This window comes from Eumetopias jubatus, unplaced genomic scaffold, assembly GCF_037043125.1.
Source record: "Eumetopias jubatus isolate StellerSeaLion01/CBP00866 unplaced genomic scaffold, mEumJub1_p1.0 scaffold_10, whole genome shotgun sequence".
NCBI classification, from domain to species: Eukaryota; Metazoa; Chordata; class Mammalia; order Carnivora; family Otariidae; genus Eumetopias; species Eumetopias jubatus.
The window spans coordinates 74,152,112-74,177,828 of record NW_028274816.1 but is presented as its reverse complement, the minus strand read 5'-3'; the positions used below and the strand labels follow the sequence as shown (position 1 = coordinate 74,177,828).

The 25,717-nt window shown below is 40.9% G+C and overlaps 1 protein-coding gene across 2 annotated transcripts in view; it reads left to right on the top strand.

The window, feature by feature from the left end:
• MAP2K4 (mitogen-activated protein kinase kinase 4) overlaps positions 1-25,717 on the top strand; it is a 135,923-nt gene that overhangs the window by 66,794 nt on the left and 43,412 nt on the right. For both annotated transcript variants that reach the window (XM_028089058.2, XM_028089057.2), the window contains exons 3-4: positions 3,141-3,315; positions 16,955-17,074. In XM_028089058.2, coding sequence (XP_027944859.1) covers positions 3,141-3,315; positions 16,955-17,074 — 295 coding nt within the window. The remainder of the gene's footprint in view (positions 1-3,140; positions 3,316-16,954; positions 17,075-25,717) is intronic.

Here is a 25,717-nt window from a genome sequence, read left to right as displayed (position 1 = left end):
CATATGATAGTCTAATTACAAGTCCTGTTACAACAAAGACCACTCTAACTTGTTTTCATATTAAAGGCTCCTAAATCTAGAGGAGAATGTCACCCATTTTCTTAGGGACTTTTCTGTGTACGTGGTTAGATATGGGGCTGGGGATTGTGCTCCTGTATGAGATTTGGGTGACATTGAGACTTGGAACCTTAGTCCCTTGCTTGTTTCCTGAATAGAGCCCAGCAGAGGGAATGGTGAGATGTCTGGGTTAAGAATTGCTCATGTGGAGCCCTTAATATACATTTCAGAAGGATGAACGTGAGAATAAATATAAGGTCATAGGCTGAACTTAGTTACTGTTGAGGCAGAGGCATTCGAGCTAACTTAACAGGTTTGTGGAGTTGAGCTGAACTGATTTTCAGATAAATTAATAGTGAAATCTGGGAGTTTTTGACCCTGGCTAGTAGAAGTAGAACTTAAATACCGTTTGACACATTCACCCCGAGATCAAAAATTGCAGCCAAGGTCTTGGACACTCAGTACAGTTGCCTCAGTGATTGACTGCTCTAGTGTAATGGTGAACGGTCAGGTCAGGCTTCTAGGTGCGGCCACCACAGTGCCGCATCTCTGTCCAGTCCTTCTTTGGAAGCCGTCAGGGCTGGACTAACTCTTAAAGCAATAACTGTGAGTTCGGACTCAGTTTCACAGGAAAGATTGCCAGCCTGATATGAGTGGAGACTCCATGAACATGCCTTCATGATGGCATAACCATAGCATGTTTTTCTGTGGTTTTCTGTTAAATGAGAAGATGGACTCTGGGGAATAGCCACATTGTGCTGTTCATCTTTTGTTTTAGCAGCTTTATTGAGATATAATTCATGTATCATGTGGTTTACTCCTTAGACTCTACAATTCAGCTGCTTTTCCTATATTCAGAGTTGTGCGTCTATTTGCATCAGCCCAAGAAGGTAACTCGCGTCCCTTAGCCGTCAACCTGTTCACTTGAAAAAAAAAAGACCTCATCCAGAAATTACACAGTAGACTACAGTAAACCGAGCTATTAGTAGAGATATTCCATAATTCTAAAAATTATCTTACAGTAAAAGTTAATATTGTAACTGTTGTTATTCTGTGGTTTATATAATAGTGAAGTACCCCATGTCTCAGGAATGCTGGCAACAGATGCATTCAAACACAATGTATTCATGCGAGTGACATCCTTTGCCATATTCTGTTGGTTAGAAGCAAGTTGCAGGTGCAGGTCTTGTCCCCACTCAGAGAGAGGAGCTTACACAGTGCTGTGAAACCCAGGGAAGTGCAGTTCATGGGGAGCACCTCAGAGCCTGTCTGCCACGTCCCGTGAATTAGTGAATAATGTAAAAATGTTGCTTCCGATTTTTTAAAAAGATTTTATTTATTTATTTGAGAGAGAGCACACGTGCCAGGATGAGTGGGGGAAGGGGCAGAGGGAGAAGCCGACTCCCCACTGAGCGGGGAACCCGATGCAGGGACCCTGGGATCATGACCTGAGCCAAAGGCAGATGCTTAACTGACTGAGCCACCCAGGAGCCCCAAAATGTTGCTTCTAATTTGCACGTAATTTAAACTAACTTTTTTCAGCTACCCTCAGCAATTAGCCGGTGCTGTATATTTTACCAGTGATTAAACTGAGCCACAGAGATGGTGTTTACATGCCAGTGATCATAGAACAATAATTATTGCAAATGAATTCCTTTGTGTCAGGATATTTCTACGTCATGAAAAAGATTGCTAAGAAAATTAGTCACTAGGCTCGACTGGTGGAAGTATGTTGTAAACAGAAAAGAACTTGTGTGAAAAAAAGCTGGTATTATGACTTACTATGATCTGGGAATCTGGCACTTGGAATGCTGGTTCACTACGTGGTTATTTAGACAAAGTGTATTAAGTCTTTGAACTATAACCCTGAATCATGGTTATTATTAATACTAGTATATACAGTAATTCTGGGGAAATGATTTTGAAATTCTGAATATTTTGAGAACCTTAAAAGTAGCTGCAAAAAACAGTTCTGCTAGCCTGAGAAAACATTTCTAAATTTCGGAAGAAGAAAAATAAATAACCAAGCATGTAAATTTTTCTTACTTGTATTACTGGATCAGATCTTAAAGAGTCTATTTAATATGAAATTGACAAAATGTAGATGATCGTCAGTGGAATCTTTTTCTCCGTGTATCTTGCACTCTCTAGTTTGAGACAGTTCATTTCTACACATTGGTGTCTGGGGAGCGGGAGGAAAGAGAGAGAAGAATGAGATTGTTTTTACATTTTTCATTGGATTTGCTTTTTTACAAAGCGTGGTTACAAGTTAATGCTTTGATCTCCAGGTTGGAATTTAATTTAATGAAAATCTGTTAACGAGATTTTTATCCACGAATCATTTGTTTTTCACCTTATCGCTCTATCTAGGCTGACGGGTTCAGTTTTGATTGGTATGTGACAGTTTTTCTCCTAGATCCAGCTGCCGTTCATTTAACTGTCCCCCTACCTCAGCGTGGCATTAGCAGGAACAGGGCAGTATGGTAAGGTGCTATTTCCCAGACTTTGCCAGAATCGCCTGGGGATCTTTAAAAATACTGTTTTTTGACTCCTGTTCCCAGATACTCTGATTTAATTGCTATGAGATGATACCTGGGCATCTGGATTTTAAGAACCTCGCCACGTAATTCTAACGTGCAGGAAAGTTCAGGAGCAGCTGTACTAAGGATGGAGGGCCTGGGGTCATTAATGTCGGGTAAGGTAGGATAAGAACTTTTTGGAAATGAGGTTCGTAGCTCCTGGGATTCTGCACTTGATAACGCAGTTTTGCAAAGTTTGAAAAAGAGCTTGTATTTGGAAATGAAAACTGGTTTACGTAATTAGTCTCTTCGATAACTGGAAACTTGGTTTTCTGAATCTTATTAAAGCTGTGTTTATTGACTTCCTAAGTTTAGGCCTTTCTTAATGAGTTCAGTGTGTAAAAAACCAAGACGATGTAAACAAAAAACTCCAGAAACCTGGAGGTCAGATTGTGTTAGCAACTTGAAAAGCAGATTTTCCCACGCATTCATCAGTGCTAGCTATAAGAAAAAAGTCAAAACCTATTTAAAATGTGGAAAAATTGCTTCCCAATATTTTAACAGAGAGAGACTGAGAACACACAGCATTGAATCATCAGGAAAACTGAAGATCTCCCCTGAGCAACACTGGGATTTCACAGCGGAGGACTTGAAAGACCTTGGAGAAATTGGACGAGGAGCTTATGGTTCTGTCAACAAAATGGTCCACAAACCAAGTGGGCAAATAATGGCAGTTAAAGTAGGTGAAGCCCATCATTCTTTTTGGCGCTTTCCTCCATTAGGTGCAATTTCTTGGTGCAGTGATACCCCTGTTGTTCTGTTCTTGCTTGTGTTTGTAAAACTGTTTCTCCAAATCCTTTGGGGGCGTTTTGTAGGGAGGTTGTCTTGTTGGTGGCACGTTTGCTATTGCTCTGGACCGTGAGTGTATGAAGCACGCATGTTCTCTGCCCCTTTGCCGTGATGCATTAACGTGTTTTAAACTTCAGGCCCTTCCACTGCCAAGGTGAGTTCAGGCCGGGCGGCCGCACCCCTGGGAGCAGGGCAGTGCTGCACTGAGCCAGGCGGGGAGCTGGAAGAAGAGGCAGTACACTGGGTTGGGCAAGGTGCGGGGCTAGGGCTAACAGCAGTCTTACTGAAGGTTTCCCGGAAACCACGCACATGCTGTTGCCACTAACCTCAACCTTACTCGGTCCTGACCGGCTCGGCTCCTGTTTGTTTATGTCATCTCCACTCAGTACTGCCCTGTTCCCTGGTTTGAAAGTTGTATCGAAATGCATACCTTGTGATAATGCTGTCACCTTCTGTCCTTGCTGTGAGTGCCATGCCACTTAATATGTTCGTTTAAAAAAAAAAAGTCAAGAATGGCCAGAAATGGAGATTGGCCCGTAGACTGTACCTGGCAGGCTGATGTGGGTACCTGTTATGAACTGATTGGTCTCCACCCGACGCCTGTGGGCCCATGTAGTTGTAATGTGTTCACCTGTTTGTTTAGATGTTGAACAGATGTTTGCAGTGTGTAAAGAAAATCGACAATGTCGGGGGCGGCAGTTTAAAAAGAAAAAGGACAAATGAGATATATCCATTCCCTTATCAACTGAAAATCCTTAGGGGAACCAGTAATGCCTCTACACAATTGAGAATGGGTCTACAGACAGTGTGAGCTCATCAGCTTCCTGTCAGTGCCCTATTTGGAGAGTTTGTCGCAGTGACCTAGGGATAGGGGAGGAGCCTCAGTTTCGTAATTGACTTTTGGGAGGGGATTTGTATCACATTAATATGAAATGCTATCTGTGCTGAACTTTATTGTGAGCAAAATGTTACTCTGACTCTTTTTGCCTCCTTCATTGTTGAGCATTTCTGTTTGCTGGGTCATATGAAACTAATAAGAAATTAATGATGGGGGGAAAATTTTATGATTCTCCTTACGGGTTCTTAACCTTGTTTTTGGTCATAGTTCTTTTGCAATGTGCTGACACCCATGGACTTTTTTCTTAGGATTACGCATACATAGACAAGATTTTGCACAGAACTGGTGGACCTCTAAGGAAGCAGAGGCTAAGGCCTCTGCTTTGGATTATCTGTTGAAATAAAATAGTGTTTTTCTTGCAATGTGGAATGATTTCTCTCTTTTTATTTTATGCCACTGCAGTGTAAGTGGAAAGTTACTTTATTTAGATTTCTTTGGATGGGTGTTGTATTGCTCTTATGTACTGTCTGCACGTGACATCTGCTTTTCCTTGGCTAGGTCTTAAGGGAGAGCTAGCCTATCTAACTAAAGTTCTAAACTTTTTTTTCAAGATACTAGGGAAAGAACTTTTAAATAATTATGTACTGCTTTTTTCACTCTGTGCTCTCTGCTTTACCATGTTGATCAACATCATAATCTGTTTTAGTAATCTGGATAGACTTGAGCCATGGTCAGTAGGTTTTTAAGATAAGGAAGGGGGACTTCATTGTGACTTGAAAAAATTTTTTCCTAATTTGATAACATTTGGAACTGTGTAATGCTTACTCGAGTTTTGCAGGAATTTAGGAGTGAATATAGGGAATTGCTGTCTGCCACTTGTAATTTGAACTCATTTTGAGAGCGCTGGTGGAATGCCTTTAAAATCCCAGCTCTTAAGAAGTACTTCTGAGGTGGACATGGGACCCACAGACTGGTAACTGTCACATCTGTACCTACCCGTTGACACTTTCAACCTTCGTTTGTGACCTTGAATTCTTGAGCAAGCATGTTAGTCTAGCATGGGGAGGGTGGTGATACGACATATCCACCAACTTGTCAGTGGGGCATAGCACTGGATTCCATGACATCATATAATACTTGAAGAGAGTTTTTCTCCCTTAATATACATTAGAGTTTGATACCAATTTGATGATTGATAGATGACATCTACTATTTTTATTTATTTATTTATTTTAAAGATTTTATTTATTTGAGAAGGGGAGAGAGCACAAGCAGCAGGGAAGGGCAGAGGGAGAGGGAGAAGCAGGCTCCCCACTGGAAAGGGAGCCCAGTGCAGGGCTCGATCCCAAGACCCTGGGACCATGACCCGAGCCAAAGGCAGAAGGTTAACCGACTGAATCACCCAGGCGCCCCTAGTTTTTAAATGTGTATCTTGTTGGTCTCTGAAAAAGCTTGGCCTTTTGTCACACCTGAGAGAGTTTGTTCCTTTATCATGAAGGCCCACGAACCAGAATGATAAGTACACACACAGGGGCAGTGTGTGGTTAAGGAGTTCTGTTTGACATTTTCCATGTAGACAGTTTGATGACTAAGCACCCGCCATGTTTAGCTTTGAGATAAGGACTATAGAGATTTAAAAGAGTGGGAGGCAGTGGTTCACACTCCTGTGAGTTTTCCATTGTTGTTGGTAAAATGAGAAATGCATTTGAAGTGCCTCTATACTAGTTTTTTTTTTAATTTTTTGTTGTTATGTTAATCACCACACATTACATCATTAGTTTTTGATGTAGTGTTATACTAGTGTTTTAATATGCGCTTTAACAGGGAAGGATTACTTGATTAGATATTAAGCTTATCTTGGAAGTACATTATCCTTAAGGTTTACTTGCAGTATCTGTACAGAAGTGAACTGTGCTTTTAGCCTGGTTTTTATTATTCTTTTTCTTCCTCATTTTTAGTTTTGAGGGAGCCCTTTCCCAAATTTATTTTGCCACATAGAAGAAATGCTTGAAAAGATGATTTGTTACCAGAAACAGTGATCTCCAAGACGTAATTTAAAAACCAGTTAAGATCTAATAAATCAGATTTAGCAAGATAACACACAGCATGTGTAAGAGTTGTACTTACAACAATTTCATGACCTTTGGCCTGAGGACAGTTCTTCAAGCTGCCAGTGAGGTTCTGCATTAGGCCCTAAGATGGGGAAAATTTTGAACCTTCAGTTTTAATTTCACACGCCTGGGGAAACAGGTCTTAACTCTTCTGCGAGTGGGAGGGAGTGTTATGACTGGTTTGTCTAACTGCTTGAATGAATCATGGGGCTGTGGAGGGCAAAGCCATTCCTGCCATAGCATCTTCTGAAGCTCAGGAAGGACGACCTTGGTCTCTGGTTGGGAACATCAGGCTTCGCTCAGCATCCTCTGCAACTAACGTTTATTTAAGGTCCCATTTTGCGTGACAGTGGAATAACCACTGAATGATGATTACGTTTCTGGGCCAGGGTCAGAGAAATTGGGATCTGGGAGAAACACCCAGCAGAGTCAGGTCCACAGATGATTTGCACGTCAGAGCAAATCTGGGGATGCAGGAGTAAAGTGTTAGGAAGAGTGGCTGCAGGCCGTAGCTCAGGCCTGTGGGCTGGAACGGAGCAGTAAGATGGACACAGGTTGCTGACAGAGGGAGGAATGAGCCTCCAGGACCTGACAGCATGTGCTTCACCTGACCCTGCCTACAGCATAAACCCTGTACCCACACTAGACTACCAGCTTCCCTGTTGTTTCCTAACAGACCGTGTACAGATTGACTCTTGAAGGTCTCCTTGTGTCTGTTTGTGGCCTTGTCGGCAGGGAGTAGACAAGAATGCAGAGGAGAGGGAATCTAAGGGGGTGATATTGATGCCCCCAAAGATGGAAGGCAGTGGGATTGTTACTTAGAGGGGTGACCCTGGAGTGAAGCTGTCACGTAACGGGCCAGTGGAACGGATGGTGGGCAGGTAGCTGGGGATGGGAAGGTGTCATGTTGAGGTTGTCACGGTTGATATTCACGGCTGAACTTCCAGTCTTCTACCTAAGAAGTCATCTGTGTTAATCAGGGAGACGGCCTGGCTATTTGAGGTTAGGTGCTTAGGTCAGCCTGAGTGACCGAAGTGAAGGGTTTCGGGTGTTTTCCCTTTCTTGCTCGTGGGCCTAATTGGTCTTATTCCTTCAACCCTCAGGGTGTTTTCTCTACTCTTGCAACTCTTCTGTTGCATTGATTTGAGTCCTGACTGATCCTAGGCTGATAACTTGACCTCGATTCCTGCATTCCTGCCTCTCTGTGGTATTTGCATCGTGCCTTCCGTGTCCTTTGGGAGTTGAAACGTAGGTCAACCCTCCTGCCTGGTGGGAAGCACCAGAGTCCTCCGCCTGCCCATATCAGCAGCCCCCCCAGCTCCGCCCTTGCCTGAGCAGTGTGGGGCTTCCATCTGCTCAGTAGAGAGGCCTCCTTGATGCGGACAGTGCTGCATGTGTGGGAACGCAGGGGTCAGCGAAGGACGGTTGCTCATTTTCCCTGCCACTGCAGACCCCTTGCCATTTCTACCAGAAGTTCCGTTACTGAATAATTCTGGTAGGAACTGTGAGCCTTCTTGCACGAAGTTCATTTTAGTCCTTAAACATTGGTCTTGCACACTGTTCTGAAAGCACTAGAATGATAGTTGACAGGAGTGGCCTTAAATTGGAAAAGCTCCTTTCTGTGAGTATAGAATGCTTTGTTAGGCAATCTCGTTGAGTTTTAGAAGCCCACAGTGCTAGTGTTTGATATTCCAGATCACTTGTGGGGTGCAGAAGTCGTGGCTGTCTGGTTTTGATTTGAGACTTGATTCCAGCACCTTCCACTCTTACTTGATTGGCTAGATCATGTGGCTTAATTAAGAAATCTGTGGTTGGTGGAACCGAAAGAAGCCATGGTGTGAAACCATACTGTTGGATGCTTCTTAAGGTTGCTTGAATGTTGCGGTGTTGCAGATGAAAAGCGTTAAGTGGAGCCCTTCTGGGAGCGGGCAGATCCAAAGGACGCAGCAGGGCTGTCCTTCCGTCAGCCTTGGTTTTGAACTCAGGTACCTTGTGTGGTTGGGGTTGGAACTCCTCATATACACATGTTTCTTTTGCTCCTAGGGGTTTTCACAGCATGGCTTCTTTCAGTTAACAGAATTGTATATAGACCCTAATAAATAATATAGACAAAATAGCACTTTTTTGGCCAATGTAAAGGGATAGGAGATGGTAACCCCGGCTGCCCATATTGGAAGCTCTTGGGACATGAACTCTGAGGAAAGCTCTGGGATCTGTATCTCAGCTGATGTAGTAATTTGGAGAAAAACCTTACCACACTTCACTCTAAATGAGGATCATCTCACCCCATACTTGATATACCTTCTCCACATTTTATGTCATTTTTGTTGTGGTGGCCTTATGGCCATGCCTCCAAAATTGGTTATACATCAGATTTCCTCTCGTATCGCACTTTAGTGTCACGGGTACCGAAGTAATGATCTGTTGTTTATGATCTTCAGGCCCTTGCAAAATGTTAGTGCTAAGATTGTGCCCTTAGTATGTGGATGATGTAATTAGTAAAGAGGAAGAAGATGATACCATCCTTAATCAAGACATATCCAGCTTGTCCCATCAACTTTGCCCTCAGGGCAGCTCTGCCCATGATGTAGTAAATACCCCATGTATTTTTGGAACTGATCTCCCAAATTCTCAGGTGATGGGTAACAGAGCCTGTGTAGAGCTAGGAATTAATTGGGCCTCAATACCCTCAGTGAGGAGAATAGGAGGTATTATTGTTAATTAATTTGATTAAGATACAACTGAGAGTTCACTAAATTGATTCTAAAGACTTGGGTGATTTTGTGATTAAGAATTAGTATGCTTTCTTCCTGCCTTAGTAGAAACATGTTTTCATTTAAAACAATCGATTTAACAGACACTTGTTCCTTGTTACTCTTTGACATGAAAGCCAGTTTTGCATCTGTGATCAGCATTCCAAATAACTTGGCTTTTTTAAACTGTTTCGGCTAATGTTGCTCTCTGCTTTGACCTCATTAGTGATGGCATTGTGAGGCAGAGACAGTGGACATTTTTGTATGTGATCTATTTAGAAGGCTCTAGCAGCTGAGGATGAACCTGTGTAGCAGGGATAAATAAGTCTTCCTGCCTCTGTGGGATATGGAATCTTTGTTTGACCTTAGGAACGTAAGAATGCCTGAGATTTCCTGCAGCCCAGAGGAAGGGGTCATAGCACACTGAGGTGCTGCAGAGGTTTCTGGGGTTTTCCATCTTTGTATTAGAACTGACTTCTGGTTGTTTCTGCTGGGAAAACAGTGTATTTGCAGGGATCCACTGGGGCACTTGGGGATCTGAGTGTGATCCTCGCTCTCCTGTCCTCCACATCAGTGATCCATGTTGGCCTGAAGTCAGCTACTGACTGGCAGTACACTCCCCTTCATATCTTATTCACAGATACTAACCTTAGGAGGGTTTTTTAGCAAGGGATTCTTAAGGAACAGGGTGCACTCCTGGCTTGACAGTGTTGGGTTTGTAGGTTCCAGGAATAGCACACATTTTCAAAATATTATCACAACTGTTTCATTTAAGATAATCCTTATTCTTTTCATGTTTTGATTTGATTTTTTTTTAAACATTTATTTATTTTAGAGGAGGGATGGACAGAGGGAGAGGGAAAGAGAGAATCTCAGACTCCCTGCTGAGCGTGGAGCTTGAGGTGGGGCTCGATCCCACGACCCTGAGACCATGACCTGAGCCGAAATCAAGAGTTGGACACTTAACCAACTGAGCCACCCAGGCACCCCCTCACCTTTTGATTTTAAATGATATAGTTGCTGTGGAGAGGTGTTCCACCTAAGATCCCACGTGATCTGCTTGCTCACGTACCAGTTCAAAGATTTCTGCATGGGTGATATTTATCAACGTCTGCTTGGTACAGAAGGTCAACCCAGGGAGCTTTTGGTTTCATTCTTGTCCGGGGAGTGGTTGTTCTAGCTGTCATACCACTCTGGCAAGACATTTGGCAATTACTTGAAACATGGAATCCTAATGTTTTGGTAACCTTCGAAGATGATGGGTGCTTACGCGGGTAGGAATGAGCCACAATCATGGAGATGAGTTTTAGCTACCTGCCAGTGATTGCAGATCCCACACTGCTTTGCTGAAGAGTATATACCTTCTGGTGCTCCGATTTGGCTTGGTGGCAAGTTGAAAATGACACTTTGCCATGCTAAGGGTCGAAATCCTAATAGCTGGCATCATTTTATCTGATGTCAAATTATCTTAATCAATGCCTAGATAGTCTTTGAAGCCATCCACTGATTTCCTGTACGGTGATTGAACCTGTCACCTTGCTGAGTCTTGTCGTATCCATGCCCTAATTTCTCATCGGCGAACCCACTTCTCTTTTCACTTTGAGTACTCCAGGTAGCTGAAGAGGAACATGTGTAGCAGGGCTATGAGTCACCGACCTTACTCCTACGACCTTGTTATACTGCCCTCTGGATGTTCAGCTGAGTCCCACGCAAACCTGACATGAATTTGTGAGAATTTAGACACCTTGTCTACTGGGACTAGCAGTCGTGCCCTTCCGCATTAATTATCCCATTTCTTCTGTTTTCCCCACATCTCATCCCCCCCATATATTTTCTCCATTTCAAAATAAAATCCAAACAAGAATATCAGAATAAGTAGATATTTTGTATGTTTCTTTGAGTGTGTTGCTGTTTTCAAGTCTGCCTTTCTAAAGTTCCTTCCTGGACTCCTCAGTTCTTGATTCCTGATCTGTTTGCAGATGACTTGTATCTTTTTTGCCTGGAATGATCCGATCCTAGGAACTAACATCTGTCACACACATTGTGGAGCTGCTGTTTTTAATCAAGAGCATCTATGACTTGTCATCAGTTTTGCCTTATTCTGAGTTTTTTGAGCATATGATGAGCTCTTTCCCCTTTTCTGAGCAGGAATGGGATCAGGTAACCCAGAGGGCCTTCCCCACACCCACATTGTCCAAGAGATAGAGCTTGTCATCTGTCTGACCTTTCCTTATACCTTGAGTTCCTTATACCTTTCCTTATACCTTAAAGAAGAACTCTGGGTTTTTGGTGAGGGTCAGAAGTTCTCACACCAGGACCCAGACAGACATGGACTGGGTCATTGCAAGGCAAGCCCTAGAGCTTTGGTGTATACCTGGCCTCTCCAGCAACTGAGGTATCTTTGAGGACTCTGACATGGAGATGTAAGGGTTAACTCTGAGTCACAGTGAGTGGTGTGCACCACTAGCAGCTGGGTATTTAGTTAGCACCTAGCAAAATGTTCCTTGGTGATCTGCTTCTGAGGCCCTACCCTGTGGTCCTGTCTTATTTTGCTTTCTCTACAGCGTGTCCCTTAGCCATTGTGTTGCAACCTTTCTTCCTTTTCTCTTTGCCACAGTTGGGCCGTCCTGGCCTTATCTCAGAACAGTGATTGGGTCATCATGACACTCTTTCCTTTTATTCCTTCTCATGTTTCTTCTGACCCCTGAAAATCCATTTAGGAAAGGAAGAGAAACAAAAAATGAATGAATGGTTTCTTTGAGAGTGTCTACTGCTTGTTTCCATCCATCTCGTTTGCTTCTCCCCCCCAGTCCTTCAGTGAATGTAGTTTTAATAATTCCCACAATCCTTTTCCATTAGAACAACGGGTCTTAATCTACTGGAAAGTTCTTCCTACATATGTTAGTTTTATCCCTACCTATTCATCCCTGATGGGTACCAACAAATTGTGTGGGGGAGATTGGGTTGGCTGGGTTTAGAGATGATGTGCAAGAACCATCTCCGCGTGAATGTCCCAGTATATTTAGAGGCCATGTGGAACTACGCCACATTTAAATAGTTGTTCATTATCAGTAAAGGAGTATTTATGCTTTAAATTTAAATTGTTAAACATCGAGGCATTCCAAATGAAGGCCAACTATAAGCTGCCAACATTTAAATTTACCAATGACTTCCAGATGCCATGTTGTGCAGAGAGAAGGAAGGCAACCTTTCAACCAGGTCTTGGTATTTCTGTCTGCATGATTTGGACTGTTCTCAGAGTGGACATTGTTGTGTCTTGTGCACGAGGTAGGACAGGGCAAGAAGACAATTTCTAACTTAAATTTTTTAGCTTGTCCCATGGAACCTGTCCGCTTTCTATCACTGCAGCTTAATCTGTATGGAATTCCTAGTATCTGAGTTTGTGGCTGCTGCGGCCAATGGCATGAATTGGGTGGGCTGTCTTAGAAAAGTGAAGCTCTGTGGACTTTTAAATTTTTTTAATTTTCAAATTTTTAAATTTTTTTGAGAGGGAGAGATGGAGAACAGGTGGGAGGAGGGGTGGCAGAGGGAGAGGGAGAAGAGAGTCTTAGGCAGGTTCCACACCCTGTGTGGAGCCTGACACAGGGCTCGATCTCACGCCCCTGAGATCATGACCTGAGCCAAAACCAAGAGTCGGACGTTTAACCGACGGAGCCACCTAGGCGCCCTTGGGCTAATTTTTAATTTTTAATTGGCTAAGAACCATGTATATAACTCCAATAGTCATAAAAACAGAGAACTGGGTATTTATTCAGTTTGTCCTTTTTCTGTGTCTCTGGAAGACTTCATTGGAGTTATTTTGATGTTGCTGATCTGTAGCTACATGTGGTTTTTATTGGCATTTACCTGCTTTTGTTTGGAGTATGAAACGACCTTCAATACAAATTTGGACGACAAAAAATTTTTTTACCTTCAAGTATATCAATTTCTTCACTGTGGAAAATAGCTTCTAATGTAGGGTAGTAATTCTTGTTTTGGTTTGAAGGGTTTTCTCTGTATTTTGTTCCAAATAAAGTAAATCTTGTGATAATTTGAAAATACTTTATTATTGGAAAAGCTGTGTGGATTGATTTTCAAAAAGTATAATTTGTCCCGAGAGCATGTAATAACTGGAGCTAGGTTAATGAAATAGTGACAAGTAAAAGAGCTCAATAGTCCCATAGTGAAAAAATTAGTGATTTTAATGAGTTCTGATATTTGGTTGAAAATGAAACTTTTTAAAAAAAACTTAAGGTTCGGGGCGCCTGGGTGCCTCAGTCATTAAGCGTCTGCCTTCGGCTCAGGTCATGATCCCAGGGTCCTGTGATCGAGCCCTGCATCGAGCTCCCTGCTCAGCGGGAAGCCTGCTTCTCCCTCTCCCACTCCCCCTGCTTGTGTTCCCTCTCTCGCTGTGTCTCTCTCTGTCAAATAAATAAAATCTTTAAAAACAAAAAAAAACCCTTAAGGTTCTTGAGATGATTTTCTTAAATATTTTGTGGTCTTGTATGAGCTTTTCAACCCCATTCTTTACGAGGAAGAAATAAAAAGGTTTTCCGAACTCAAATAAACATCAGTCTTATTTAACTTTTAAATTTATGATATAAATAAAAGTTTTCTTTGATTCAAGACATTTATCAGTACATTTGCTTTCCGAACATTCTAATTATGAGAGATTTTTATGTATAATTGGTGTCACCTTTGGGCTTCCATTTTCCATTCTCCTCCCTCTATTAAGGAAGGCTTTTTTCTTCCTCCTTAATTTGGAGATCTAATTGGCTTTTATGAAATGATTCATGAATCAGGCAGGATCTCATCTAGCAAGGAGAGGGGAGCTCCCAAGGACAGTTTCATAAAGGGAAGGGAAGTTTGTTCTTGTTCATGTGTTCCAATTTGGGTGATTATTCTCCCTTAATATTAGAAAGTCCTGGCTGTACTTATTTCCAGTGATAAAAATCTTATCCATACACATTGTTTTGTTCCATTAGAGAAGCGTTCCTGGTCACGACTCTTACTATTAAGAATTCTTTCATTTGAGTCATTGATGATTGTTAAGTATTCTCCAACTTGAACTTTATTTTGAATTAATTGAGTTAAAATAACTAATTTGAAGTGACCACTGTTGTAGGCGTGGGCTTGTGGTTAATCCCCTTTCTGAGTCCTTTAGGCCTTTTGAATTAGTTTATTTTATTACGTGCTCACATATAATACATGTTGCAGTATAATCCTAGAACTTCTGTATAATGAAGAGTTAGGTCACTTGCTTAGCCGCAAACAATTCTGATGCCATACCAGCAGCTACTCCTCTACCCGCTCCCTGTCCCTTGGACCAGATGTTCAGAGAGCACGAAGAGATGATGATCCGTTGACCAGTGTCCAAGAGCGGAGTCCATTTCCTGGTAGACCAGTAGGCCATCCAGCAGCCCCGTGTTCTGTTTTGTACTACCGGTGGCATTAAAGAATAGTTTACAGATGAATAGATTTTACTGCTGTGCTGATGAGCTCAAAGGTTTGAGCTGTGCCAGGAACTCTGTCCATTCCGGTTCATGCTAATCTGGTCCAGGATTGAGAATTAGATACCGATCCCATGCTGAGACTTCAGTCAGGCCTCCAGGCCGTGCAGTAACATGCATCCTTTCAGTAGCTACTGCAGTATGTGTGGAAATTGTCCTCAAGAGTCAGTTATTGATGATAATGATCAAGGTTTTGGCTGTAATATGCTTTCCAGTAGTTGAAATACAAGCATTTGTACAAATGGAAATTTAGAAAACCGTATAACCAGTTTGGGGAAACAAATTAGGAAAGAGGACATCTTTTATAATAGTGTCCTGTGAGTGTGAGTTAGTGTATTTATACTTGCCCATATAGCCGTACAAGTGAAAATAGAAAAAAAATATTTTTAAACCTTTTAATAGTGAGAATTCTTTGGTTGGTGGAAATCTTCCCCAGAGTATCATTTTCTTTTTCTTCTCCATTTGTCTTTAGTTACCCGCTCTCTTTTAAATGTAGATATATGAAGTTGTTAAGTTTTTATTAAAAAATTGCCTTCCCAAACTAGTATTTTCACAGCTATCCTTTTAGTGTTATTGTTTTAAAAACAGGAATAAATGTAATTAAAATGTTTACCAAAATTATCGATGTCATGGTTTTGAACTAATAACAAATTACATCTCTGGGCTATTTTGACTTTTTAAAAATACACTTTTTGAGCAAACATTATCCTGATGTTGATTTAAAAGAAAGCCCATTAATCTCCAAACTATGAAAATATAGAAATGAGAGAAAGGAGGCAATTTTTCTTAATTTTAGAAGGATCAGTCTTATTTTGTCGTTATTTTTTGTTCTTCTTATGTATTTATCATTTCTTGTTTATCTGGGTAGTGATATTCAGTGTAAAAGTCTTAAATAAATCAGTGTATACAAAGACGGATGCTAGTTAGTAAATTTTATTTGATATGAAGTGCTGTAGCTAGCAGGCTATAAATTTTAAATAGCAAAATTAAATGTGTTTGTATTTGGAATATATGGAATTCCTCATTTAGTGGGGAGAGAGGAAAATGCAAGAACCTGCCTCTATTCCTTCTGCAACTGCTTATCATCATGTTACGTGGAATACATCTTTTGTATCTCTCTGTGCCTCTGGTTTCTCTTCTGTAAAATGGGCTCAAGAATTTAATTGTCTGCCTTCATCCCTTTCAAGAACATTGAGGACAGATACCTTGAAGTCTTTGGAAGACAAAATGCCACCTTGTGTAGTTTTTGGTATACTAACTTGCCTTGTAAGTATGTACTATGTGTTGTACACAGTGGCGCGGTGTGACATTGTGAACTTTTTTTATGGAAAAAAGTTGTTTGCATGCCTTGATGTGAAACTATAACTTCATTATTCATGTTTTACGTTTCCTGAACTTGATTCTTTCCTATCTCTCTCTCGTGCAGCGGGAACTGTCCCTCTGAACGTCTCCGTGTACCCTGCTGTTCCCGGGTGGGCAGTGGGCGGTGGGGGTACTGGTTTTTCGCGGCAGTCTTTTAGAAGTGTGCAGAGAAATTGTACAGGTGGGTTAGGGTTATACTGCAGGTCTGCCTTGTACAAAGAAGAGGGCCTCATCAGTGTAGGAACAGGCAAAGAGCCCTCCCTCGTCTGTAGGTTTTCTTCCACATGTTCCTGCTGCCCTCCATTCTGACCCATGGGGTGGAGAGTCAGGTAGAACTTTTTGTTCTTAGCATATAGAAAATGTGGTGAAGGGGGAGAATTGCAGCATAGGATTTGGGAGGCTGGGAATGCTGTCTGTGTGCTGCACCTACACTGATTCCCATTGTGACCTGTTCTGGATTATTTTCCATCTCTAACGAATGAGGATGCTAGGCGGTAAGGTTGCCAGGGAGCAAGGAGGGCTGTTCTTGCATTGAATACCTAGATTCCATACAATAAAGGTATCTGTGAAGCTGACTATGCGCATGAAAACTGTTTAAAGTATAGCTCCTGACGCTTTTCTTTATATTTGCATGTGAGGGTTAATTTTCACTGCTTAGGAACTTCGTTACATAACTTCCAACGTCATCCGTGGATGCTTGTGGTTAAAAAGCCCTGTGTCCTTTAAAGAATTCCTAAGTGCTATTTTGTTTAAAAAAAAAAAAATCCTAAGTGCTATTTTGTTTTTCTGTGATAAAAATTGTTCTTGTAAAGTCTAAGGAAGATGATAATTTTTATGTCTGGTTAGTATTTATGACGTTTGCTTAGAAATTTTTAGTCTTGTTGTGGTAGTGGTTTTTCTTAGGTTTCTAAAGTTGTTTTATGTTTTTGTGACATCTTTTGTCATTCTTTTCCAGAGAATTCGGTCAACAGTGGATGAAAAAGAACAAAAACAACTTCTTATGGATTTGGATGTAGTAATGCGGAGTAGTGATTGCCCGTACATTGTTCAGTTTTATGGTGCACTCTTCAGAGAGGTAGGAATAAACAATTTGGGGTTTTAGCTGACAAATAAATATCTCATTGGAATAAATAAGAGGATGGCAGGCTTAGATTCTAATCTTCAGCTAATTGTCATACATCAGCAATAAGCTGATTTCTCAATATTTTAGTATATAGGCTGTGAAAATCTACACATTCATTTCTGGCACTCATTGTTCCTTAGTTAAGGGGTGAATCTCATACTTTTCAAATATATATTTATGGGTGTCACTTGTGAATCCCACATTTCCTTTCTTCACTTGCAGTTTCTGTTCTTTAAGACCCCGACAGATCAGCTGACTTCTGAATGTTAACCCTTTGCCATAGATTGAGCTCTCTCTCTCTTGGCTTTGAACTCCCTCAGCGTTGCCCCCATCCCCTTTTAAAAACTTTTATTTATTTGTATCATCAGCTGTATCTGCATTTAAGGTAAGCATTTACTCGCCCTCAGTACAGCCCATGAGGAACTTCACAAGTACGGTAGACATTCTCTTAGCCAAACTTGTCTGGATTTTTGAGTAGAGACTGTATGGTCTCGGGATCACGTGTCTCCTTTTGGCCTCTGGTTATTCTGTGTCCTGATGTAGCTCGTCACTTCTGCCTCCAGCTGTCAGACCCGCATCCTCACTTCCAGTCATCCCACTGCCTGAAGCAGGGAAGGGAGTTAGGGCAGCGGCTAGAGCCGGAGCTGGGCCTGAATGAGACACTTGACGGTGTCAGGACCGTCCTCACACACTTGTGATACTTAGGTGAGGAGGACTTCAGCTGGATGAACCCCGAAGCGCTTTTAATACTCTTTATAAAATACCATTCTCACTCTGAAAATGTTAGGATTGTGGTGGTGGGGTCCTTATGAGCCGGTGAGAACCTCCCCCTTCTTCTTTTTGGGACAGGATCACAAAATATGTATGTAGCTTTGGGGGTTTTGTTGTAGTTACTAACTTAAAAAATACTGGGTTGTAAGATAGGACTGACTGTCACACTGACTAGAAATATATGTACTTGTCATTGGAGACGACCTTTGAGGTTAGTCAATTAATTGCCCCACTCAGTCCCTACATTTTTATTTATTTGTTTTTCTGTGCTTCCTAATAGGTAACACTAGTAGGTGGAAGCGTCCATTGCTTTGTTGAGTCACTGATTAATCACTGTTAATTCTAGACTCCTGTAGTTTCTTTCTACTTCTGTCCTGGTACTTTTTATGACTCGAATCATTGTTTTTGTGACCAGATACACCGAATTTGTGAACAGCACCGGTAGTACCTTGCAACAGTATGCAGTCGTGTATTCAGGGCCATACCTGTATCCTGGACCGAAGTTTTCCATAATGCCGTGCTGTTTGTAAGATCGCAGATCTGGAACTTTCTTCACGTTGCACAAGAGTCTCCCTTCTTCCCCCAAACCATGAATTTAGTCTTTTTTTTTTTTTAAGATTTTATTTATTTGACAGAGAGAGACACAGCGAGAGCAGGAACACAAGCAGGGGGAGTGGGAGAGGGAGAAGCAGGCTTTCCGCGGAGCAGGGAGCCTGATGCGGGGCTCGATCCCAGGACCCTGGGATCATGACCTGAGCCGAAGGCAGACGCCCAATGACTGAGCCACCCAGACACCCCGAATTTAGTCTTTATAATCACTAAATCCTCTGGCCGTGTTACTCTTCAGATCGTATGCAGAGCAGGGGATTGGACTAGAGTTTCTGTCCTAACTGGATTCCACAGTCAGCTTTTCCAGTGCTCTGATCCCTGCCCCTCGAGGCTCCTACTGGCTCTAACTGTATTTCACCTCCATAGAGCTCAGGGACGCCAACCTAGTTCTCATGTTCATTGTTTAATTGTCCCTTTAAGCAGCATTTAGGTGTATAACCCCAGCCTACACAGGGTAGAAGTCTGATTTTATGAAAAGAAGGCAGAGTAAGTGATACTCAGGATTGCAGAGTATTGGAAACAACACAGAAGGCTTGGAATAGTATCTGAACAGTGTCCTCATTGTTTCTTAGGAGAAGCTGGGTAAAATTCAGTGTTAATATCTCAGGGAGGTTGAAGGGAGCTGAGATATGCAGCCGTAAGCACAAACATCTGTTGAATGTTCTATAGTTTTCACGCATTTTCTCTTTGTAACAGTCTCAGGATGTTCGGGGGCATTATCCCCTTCTCCAAAGAGGAGGCCGAGGTTTGATGGGAGTCACATAGCCATTATGTGGCAGAGATGGGACTTCGGGGACAAAAATCTCACTGTTCTTTCTGTTATAGAACAAGTGGTCCAGGGATGAGGAACTTTCAGCTTCATTAAAAAAAATAATCTACTTTTTAACATTGCTACAGTTTTTGAGTATGATCAGATGAAGGCTGAGGAACTGTACAGTTAAGCTGTATAAAGTCACAAAATGCCCAGAGAGGCTGAACATGAACTCCCCCTCCCCCAGCCCACCCCAAGAAGTAATAAGTACTTTCTGAATTAAAAAAATGAAGTTTAGGGGCACCTGGGTGGCTCAGTTTAGCATCGGCCTTCGGCTCAGGTCATGCATCGGGCTCCCTGCTCGGCAGGAAGCCTGCTTCTCCCTCTCCCACTCCCCCTGCTTGTGTTCCCTCTCTCGCTGTGTCTCTCTCTGTCAAATAAATAAAATCTTTACAAAAATGAAGTTTAGAAGCAAAAAGTTCACCTTCAAAGAATGCATAGGCAGAGTGTGTTTCCTATGGTTACAAAGGATAAAAGTGTTAAACATTTAATAAGGGTTTAGAGAAACATTTTTCTTTTGAGATTGATCACTTTTAAAAGGATCTTTTTGGTGACATGACCTTCAGTTCTAATAATAGACCCACCATTCTGGGTTTATGAAAGGAAAGAGTAGAAGTGAACATATGCAGTCTGGACTGCTTCCCTAGCCACTCCTGTAAGACAAATGGCCTTTAATTCCCGTCTCTGAGGAACCCTCCAGAACATTTCATTTTATAATTTGTATCCACATCAGTTCGTGGTCTGGTTCAGTCAGCCATCAATCAAGGAGCTTGTGAGATGTTTTCTTCTTCTGGCAGCTTCTCTGTAGAGATTAATCTTGCTGGTGAGTAATAATTGAGCCTCTGCAGGATCCATAGCTTTGCTCAGAGCAGTGACTGAATAATATTTAATACTGAAGCTGGAAACTTATTTTTTGCCATTGTCTCCAACCCTTTATACTTCTTTCTGAATGGAACTGAACTCAGATAAAAAGCTCAAAGTACAACTTGGATTTGATGTAGAAAAATTCTATGACACCTAATTGCACAGGTTTCTAAATTCCTTTTCAGACTTTGTAGACGGGAAAACAAAGAGCCTGACAGTACTGAATAATAAACATAACTCCTAGCCTATAGCTTGCATCAAGGTCCGCAACTTCCATTTATCTTATCAACACTGAAACCTGGAATCACTTGAAAAATGTCCTTTAATATATACATTTTCAGAACTTAAAAGCATGGAAGCCCTTACTTCAAGTATCTTTTGAGGTTGGAGAAATTCTAGTGAGGGAAATACTACTCTGAGTAACTTGTGATTATAGAAGGTCATTGGACTATGTAAGAGGCATTGATGTTAGCTGCGTTTAGTGTCCTCCTTCCCATCCCTGCTACTGCTCATGTTCTTTCCTTTCCTTCCCCCTTGCACAGCCTTATGGAGGTAAAATCAGCAGACGATAAAATGCACATATTTAAGGGGAACAGTTTCATATGTGTGAACAAGTGTTTGCACGTGAGGAATTATCACCGTAATCAAGATGGTGCACATTTCCATCACTCACACGTTTCCTTGTGCCTGTGGGTCATACACACTTCCCTTCTGCCGCTAGACATGAATGTGCGTTTTCTAGAATTTCGTGTAAATAGAATCATACGGTGTGTATGTTTTGTGTTCCTTACTCTGCAGAATTGTTTGCAAGTCCCGTTGTGGTGCGTGTCAGCAGTTCAGTTACATTGCCGAGTAGTGGAAGTAGTCATATCCCATGGTGGGGTACACTCTAGTTGGTTTACTCCTTCACCCGCTGAGGGGCTTCTGGATTTCTCTGGTTTCTGTCTGTTATAAATAATGCTGCTATGAGTGTTTGTGTACAAGTCTGTGAGCGGATGTGTGCTCTCACTTCCCTCGGGTAAATACCCGGGAGTGGAATGGCTGGATCATGTGGTAGGTGAATGTTTAACTGTTTAAAACTGTTTTCCAAAGTAGTTGTACTATTTTCAACCTTCACCATTAATGTTTGAGACTTCTCTTTCTTCCACATCTTTCCCAACACTTGGGATGGTCTTTTTATTTTTATTTTTATTTATTTATTTATTTTTAAGATTTTATTTATTTATTTGATAGAGACACAGCGAGAGAGGGAACACAAGCAGGGGGAGGGGGAGAGGGAGAAGCAGACTCCCTACTGAGCAGGGAGCCCGATGCGGGGCTCGATCCCAGGACCCTGGAATCGCTTAATGACTGAGCCACCCACGCGCCCCTGGGATGGTCTTTCAATTTTTAGCCATTGTAATTAGTGCAGACTAGAATCTCATTGTATTTTAAATTTGTTTCTTTTCTTTTTTTTAATTTTTAAATTTTAAAAAATTTATTCTATTTTTTTAAAAGATTTTATTTATTTGAGAGAGAGTGTGCATGCATGAGTGGGGGTATGGGGATGGGGGCGGCACACTCCCTGCTAAGCAGGGAGCCTGACGTGGGGCTCCATCCCAGGACCCTGGGATCACGACCTGAGCTGAAGGCGGCAGACACTTAACACAGCCACCCAGGTGCCCCAAGATTGATTTATTTGAGAGAGAGTGAGTGTGTGCACTCATGCAATAGTAAGCAGGGTGGGGGCGGGGTAGAGGGAGAGGGAGAGAAGCAGATTCCCACTCAGTGTGGAGCCCTACAAGGGGCTCGATCCCAGGATCCTGAGATCATGACCTGAGTCCAAATCAAGAGTTGGCTACTTACCCAACTGAGCCACCCAGGCACCCCTAAATTTGTGTTTCTTTAATGGCTAGTGATGTTGAAAGCTTTTCATGTGCTTGTTTACTAACCATATGTCTTCTCTGATGAAGTTCCTTTTCCAACTTCTGTCCATTTTTTAAAAAAACTTGTTTTTTGTTTCTTCTTGAGTTTTGGGAGTTTTTATGTTTATTTTTTAAAGATTTATTTATTTGAGAGAGAGAGAGAGAGCATGCATGCACAGGGGGAACGGGTGGAGGGAGAGGGAATGAGAGTCCCAAGCAGACTCTGTGTTCAGCATGGAGCCTGACTTGGGGCTCGATCTCACAACCCTGAGATCATGGCCTCAGCCGAAACCAAGAGTCAGACACTTAACTGACTGAGCCACCCAGGTGCCCCTTGGGAATTTTTAAAACAAATCTATTCTGGATATAGGTTTATTATCAGATATATGATTGTAAATATTTGCTGCCGCGCCTATGGCTTATCCATTATACTCTTAACAGCATTTTTTTTTTGGAAAGTGAAGGTTCCTAATGCTGTTGTAGGCCGGCTTGTTGGTTTTTTGTGTTTTTTTTTTAATGTATTGTGTTTTTGGTGTTGTAGCAAAGGAATCTTTGCTTAACTCAAAGTCATTCAGATTTTCTTTTATGTTTTCTTATCGCAGTTTTATAGTGTCAGATATCACGTTTATATTAATCATCCATTTGGGGTTAATTTTTATATGGTCGAAGGTATGGATTGATGTTTGCTTTTTTGCATGTGGATATCCTTTGCACTTTTGTCAGAAGTCAGTTGTCCCCATCTGTGTAGGTCTATTTTTGGACTGTCTAGTCTTTTCCATTGATCTGTTTGTTCTGTATTTATACCAATTCCACACTGTCTTGATTCCTTTAGCTAGTCTTAATATCAGGTAGTACTGGTTTTTAAACTTGATTCCTTTTAAAGTTGTTTTGGCTCTTTAAGGTTTTCTCTTTGTTTGTTTTGTTTTTTTTTTTTAACACTGGGTATGGAGCCTAACGTGGAGCTTGGACTCACAACTGTGAGATCAAGACCTGAGCTGAGATCAACAGTCAGACACTTAACCGACTGAGACACCCAGGTGCCCCGTTTTATTCTGTTCCTCTATGAATTTTGGAATCTGCTTGTCAGTTTCTACAAAACACAATCCCTGGGATTTTGATTGGGATTATGCTGAATCTGTAGGTCAGTTGGAGGAGTATCGATATTTTAACAACATTCAGTCTAATGACTCATTAACATGGTATTTTACTTCATTAACATTTCTTTAATTTTTCTCAGCAATTTTTATAGCTTTCACTGTATAGGACTTTCTCTTTTTTTGTTGAATTTATCCTTGTTTTTAATATTTTTTGATGCTTTGCTAAATGATACTTTAAAGAAATTTGTCTCCTCTTGTTTTGTGACTAACATAAAGAAATACAATTGATTTTTGTTTATCTTGTGTACTGTAACCTTGTTAAACTCACGAGTTCTGGTAGCTTTTTGTAGATTCCATCACGTTTCAGATTATCATGTTGTCTGTGAATAAAGAGAGTTTTCTTCTTCTTTTCAATTTGGGTTCCATTTATTCATTTATGTCTTGCCTTATTGTGCTGGCTAGGTCCTCTAGTCCATAGATATAGTGACAGTGGACATCCTTGTCTTGTTTCTGATCTTAGGGAGAAAGCATTCAGGGTTTCACCAGGAAGGGTGATGTTAGCTATAGGTTTTTCATAGATGTTCTTTATCAAGTTGAAGAAGTGCTCTTCTATTCCTAATTTGCTGAGATTTTATTTTTTTTAAGATCAGGCATATATGTTAGAGTTTTTTCCCATTCTTGTTCTTTTTTTTCCCCATTCTTTTTCTACATCTTTAAGGTGATTGTATGGTGTTAAAGAAATTCTTTTTTTCATATAGTAAGTTACACGGATTGCTTTTCGTATGTTAGACAACCTTGCATTTCTCGGATCAATCCACCAGATTATAATATATTACCTTCTTAATATATTGTTGCATTAAATTTGCTAAAATTTTATTTAGAAGTTCTTTTGTAAAATTTTTATTATTTATTTAAGTAGGCTCCACACCTAGTGTGGGGCTTGAACTCACAACCCTGAGATGAAGAGTTGTGAGCTCTACCGACTACACCAGCCAGGCATCCCTATTATGAAGTTTTATATCTGTTCTTGAGAGATACTGATCCGTAGTTTTCTTACAGTGTTTGTTTTTGGCTTTTTATCAGTGTAGCCGTTTGTATCAATGCTATAGCTGTACAGAATGATTTGGAAAATATTCCCTCGTTCGCAGTTTTCTGGGAGACTTTATATAGAATTGGTATTATTTCTTCTGTAAATGTTTGGTAGAATTCCCCAGTGGAGCCGTTTGAATTTGGAGTTTGCTTTGTGGGAGGATTTTTAACTACAAATTCAGTTTCTTTCAAAGATAGAATTCTATTCAAGTTATGTTTCTTCTGGAGTGAAATTTGGTAGTTTGTTTCTCCAAAGAAATTTGTCCCTTTCATCTAAATTGTCAAAGTAATTGGCAATTTAATGGGTAATTTCCATCTTTTCTATTTTTTCCTGATGGATCTGGCTAGAGATTTATCAGTTTTTTATCGATCTTTCAGTGAGCCAGCTTTCAGTTGTATTACTTTTCTATATGGTTTTTCTGTTTAAAAATTTTTTCATTCTGATCAATCTTCCTGTTTTCTGCATATTTTGGTTTAATTTGCTCATCTTTTTCTAGTTTCTTAAGGTAGCTCTTGCTTTTTTATTTTTATTTATTTATTTATTTATTTAAAGATTTTATTTATTTATTTATTTGAGAGAGAGAATGAGATAGAGAGAGAGCATGAGAGGGGAGAGGGTCAGAGGGAGAAGCAGACTCCCCGCCGAGCAGGGAGCCCGATGCGGGACTCGATCCCGGGACTCCAGGATCATGACCTGAGCCGAAGGCAGTCGCTTAACCAACTGAGCCACCCCGGCGCCCCGGTAGCTCTTGCTTTTTTAAAATTGTGAAGTATTTCAAACATATAGAAACTTCTACGGGAATCACAGTGTACCCAGCACCTCAGATGAGCACTTTGGCATTTTTACTCTTTATCTGTATTTAAATTATATAGTGGAAGACCTCGTCCTAATCCCCCTTTCACTTTACAGATCTAAACACTACCTTGAAGTTAATATTTCCCTCCACTTCTTCATTTAGGCTTTCCATATATGTATCGTTCCCTAAGTAATGCATAGTATTGCTTTCTATATTCTTAAAGTTTACATAAATGAAATTATCCTGTATGTATCCCCCATAGCATTTTTCATTCAGCAGAAATTTCAAGATTCATCCATATAAATATAGATTTTTAATATATAGGTTTGGTTAATTTATTATTTTATTTATTGAGTTTTTAAAGTAGGCTGTATGCCCAGTGAACACACACATGACCTGGAGATCAAGAGTTGTTTGCTCTACCAACTGAGCTGGCCAGGCGCCCCTGATTTGGTTAATTTATCTTAACCGCTTTGTAGTATTCTGTAATTAAATATCTCTTTTTTAATGTTTCTTTAATAATACTAATATAGGTTGTTTCTAATTTTTTGCAGCTATAAAATGTAAAAATGAACTTGTTTTTGCATTTCTCCTTGGCAGCATAGGTTTCAGATTCTGTATAGCCTATACCTAGAAATACAATTGCTAGGTTA